General features: G+C 41.0%; 1 protein-coding gene across 1 annotated transcript; it reads right to left on the reverse strand.

Annotated features, from left to right (window-relative positions):
* Positions 1 to 421: 421 nt before the first annotated feature.
* On the reverse strand, positions 422 to 3,259 carry LOC139849662 (uncharacterized). Its single transcript, XM_071839296.1, has 4 exons — positions 3,113 to 3,259; positions 1,510 to 1,665; positions 990 to 1,133; positions 422 to 748 (listed from the first exon to the last, which is right to left on the reverse strand). Exons 1-4 carry the CDS (start codon positions 3,257 to 3,259, stop codon positions 422 to 424), a joined length of 774 nt encoding a protein of 257 aa, XP_071695397.1.
* Positions 3,260 to 4,175: the final 916 nt, after the last annotated feature.

Here is a 4,175-nt window from a genome sequence, read left to right on the forward strand (position 1 = left end):
ATAATTGGTCGATGTATTGCCATTCTAGAGCATAAGGTAATTATCAAAGGCTAGTATTTCTTTCGTAATGTACAAACTGTATTATTGTCAAATATATAATACATGTGATGACTCTATGAGCCGAGATACAATGGGCCTACATAATATATACAATTACACATATGCTAACATCCCCCCGCAGTTTTATTGGGAGGAGAAGTTCATACATTCAAACTGGACCTAAAATTGGTGTACAAAGAGGTAGGTAGACCCTAAGTGAATATATCAGCATATTGAGATCTGGATGGAAAATCTAGGACACGAATATTCCCTAAGGCGACTTGGTCACGAACAAAATGTATGTCAATCTCTATATGCTTTGTCTGCCGATGCTGTACAGGATTAGATGTCAGATATACAGAGCTGATGTTATCATAATAAACTATGGTGGCCTTTGGCGAATAAGTGTGAAGCTCTCGAAGAAGATTGCGTAGCCAACAAATTTTAGCAACAACGTTAGCGACACCACGATATTCTGCCTCAACACTAGATCTCGATACAACCTGCTGATGTTTCGAGGACCATGATAAAGATTCTCATCCTGAAAAACACAACAGCCAAATGTAGAACGGCGGGTGGTAGGGCATCCACCCCAATCAGCATCAGAGTATGCAATAAGACCATCTAAGGACAACGCGTGTATTAGTAGACCATGATTAAGTGTTCCACGTAGGTAGCGCGAAATGCGCTTAAGAGCAAGAAAATGTGGCTAGCGTGGATCATGCATGAAAAGGCATATCTGCTAAACTGCATAGGAGATGTCGGGGCGAGTAAATGTTAGATAATGAAGAGCCCATGCAAGGATCCTCTATAAAGTGGGATCAGCAACTATGAGTGTCGGCAGACGTTCGACAAGGTTTACCCGACATCATGTATGCACACTGTAATATATCAATAACATACTTTTTCTGCGATAAAAGCATGCCAATGGTATTGAGAGTGGCACAAACCCCAAGAAAATAGTTAAGGGCCCCTAAATTTGTCATAGAGAACTCACTATTGAGTTGCCCGATAATGGTGTGGAGTAACGAGGTAGACGATGCTGTGAGGATGATGTCATCAACATATAGGAGTAAGTAAGTGGTAGATGATCCCTGATGATAAACAAACAGAGACGTGTCACATCGAATATGCTGAAAACCCTGTGACAGAACATAGTCAGCAAACCGCTGATACTAAGCGCGTGGAGCCTATTTCAGACCATATAAAGAACGCTGTAAGTGGCATACATAATCAGGAAAATTACGATCGTGGTAACCAGGGGGCTGTGCATGTAAACGGTCTCATGTAAGTCACACTAAAGAAAGGAATTTTTCACGTCAAGCTGATGAATGGGCCAATGACGTGAGATCGCCAATTTAAGAAAAGTGCGAATAATGGCTGATTTGACAACCAGACTAAAGGTCTCATCACAATTAACGCGAATTTGTTAGTTTTACCATTAGCAACCAATCTGGCTTTTTATCTAACCAGGGAACCATCAGCATGAAACTTATTCTTAAATAACCACATAGAGCGAACCACATTAGCCCCAGAAGGTCTTGGAACAAGTTCCCAAGTGCCATTAGCAGTAAGAGCATGATATTCTTCATCCATGGCTTTATGCCAGTGAGGATCCTCAAGAGCCTGTGAATAAGACCGGGAAACCAATAGATGGGTAGTAGTGGTGTGTAAGTTAAGGTGGGTGACAGGTTTAGTGATGCCATGTTTTGAAAGTGTCACCATTGGGTGTGGGGAAGGAGGTGGTGAAGTGGTGGTTTGGTTAGCAGTAGGTCAGTCGGTGGTTGGTGTAGCGGAAGGTGGAGTAGTAGGTGTGGGAGGATCATCCGATGATGGGTGGTTAACATCCGAAGACAGCGATGGAGAAACAGGCTAGAAGGATGGATGGAAAATAGGTGATGGATAGTCAAGAAAGTCATATGGTGGAGATATGTGGGAGAAACTGAGCCAAAAAGGAAGATAGTTTCATCAAAGACAACATGTCGTGAGATGATGATCTTACGAGTGGAAAGGTCAAGGCAACGAAAACCATGATGATCCGATGGATATCCAAGGAAGATGTATGGCGTGGAGCGTGGTGCAAGTTTATAGGTGCTAGTGAGAGGAGGAAAACATAGACAACCAAAGACACGTAAGTGACTGTAGGTTAGGAGTTATTTGAATAGTCAGAAGTGTGGGGTATCATTTTGAATGGACGATGAGGGTAGAATGTTAAGAAGATGAGTAGACATACGAAGGGCTTCTACATACCCAGTATGTGGGAGGAAGATGTGTATGAAATAAAATTGTGCGAATGGTGATGTTGATAGTGCGGAGCATTCTTTCAGACTTACCATTTTGTTGGGACATGTGTGGGCAAGAAAAACGAAAACGGATGCCATGATTAGAAAAGAAGTCTTGAAATTCCCTATTATTAAATTCACCGCCATTGTCACGGTGAAAGGATTTTATTTTACAGTTAAATTGATTTTGAATATAAGTCGTGAGATGTATAAATTTTTGAAAACATCAGATTTACATCGTAACGGATACACCCACAAGTAATGAGTATAATGATCAAGAAAGATGGCATAATATTTTAAACCACTCATGCTAGTAATAGGTGAAGTCCAAATATCCGTGTGTATAATGTCAAATGGAGAGCACACAATAGAATCAGAAAAGCTAAATGGAAGTCGGACGTGTTTCAAAGTTGACATGGTTGGCACAAAACTGATGACTTCTCTTTATTACGTAAAATAAATTGACGAGAAATTAAATGTTAAAGTACTTGGTCATCCGGATGACCAAGACGTTGGTGCCATAGCGATTAGCTAGATATAGTGAAGACTTGTGGAGAGGATTGTGTCATGGGGTAAAGAGGTCCAATGCTGTCACATCATATTAGAGGTTGACGGGTATGTAATCCTTCACAGTAAAAACCAAAAGGATCAAAGTTTATAGAGCACTGGTTATCAGTTGTAAATTTTCGAACAGAGGTAAGGTTTTTAATTATTCTAGGTGTGATAAGTACGTTATGTAAATGAAGTGGATGATATGGGTTGGGAAGATCGGTGTTCCCGATGTTCATTACAGGGATTGAGGATCCATCACCAACATAAATAGAATGAGTATCATGATTATTAGACATAGACTTTAGGATACATGCATCCGAGTGAACGTGATCCGTAACTCCCGTATCCATGATCCAACCTGAACTGTCGGGGTCCTGCGATGTCATAGTATTAAATAAATATGGATGAGTGGTGGGCTGATCTACACTAGCAGTCCAATTCCAGTTGTTTGTGGGCTGAGGCCCAACACCAAAATTAGGTCCAATAGTAGATAAAGCTTATGGAACTTGGGCTTGTTGTGTTTGATGAGAAAGTCCACCGGTAAAAATTGAGCTTGGGTGTCCAGCAACCATGTGACTTGAATTTAAGCTACCATGTGCACGTGAAGGCATTTGTGCTGGACCAATAGGAGATGAGCCTAGTAAACCATTATTTAGTGAAGAATTGAGGCCACGTGGACTTATTGTTATGCATGGACTGATCTTACAAAACATGGGTGAACTAGAATTATTATTTCTCGGAGGCGGTGGGATATATACCCATCCTTATTGACCGGTCTGTGATGTTTCAATTGCGGCGGAAACCTCCACGATGATCATTGCGACGACCACCACCTCAATTATCAACGATAGAAGAAGACCCAACAAACAGAATATTTGGTGAAGACGATGTGTTTGAGGAGTTATGGTCTTCAAGTTTTGTTTCTTCACTGAGCAATATTACACACATTTGAATCCATGTAGGCAGTTTTCACGTAGGCGAATAGCCCGAGTAACACCGTTCCATTTTTGCAGAAGACCTTGAAGTGTGTATGCGACAAGATTTTTATCCGAGATCGGATCACCAATGTTTTTGAGAAGATCCGCCATGGATTTAATTTTCAGCAAAATTCCTTGATAGACATGCTATCGAGCGATATTACGAAAATCGTTTTCAAGTTGAAGAGCAGTGGAATCCTTGTTGGTGCGAAAAAGTGTTTTGATACTAATCCATGTGGCACATGCGGTGCTCTTTTTCTCATGAACACTTTCGAGTACATCAGGGGCAATGGTTCTATAAATCCACATACGAACAATCAAATCT

The sequence above is a fragment of the Rutidosis leptorrhynchoides genome, chromosome 5 (genome assembly GCF_046630445.1).
Source record: "Rutidosis leptorrhynchoides isolate AG116_Rl617_1_P2 chromosome 5, CSIRO_AGI_Rlap_v1, whole genome shotgun sequence".
Lineage (NCBI taxonomy): Eukaryota > Viridiplantae > Streptophyta > Magnoliopsida > Asterales > Asteraceae > Rutidosis > Rutidosis leptorrhynchoides.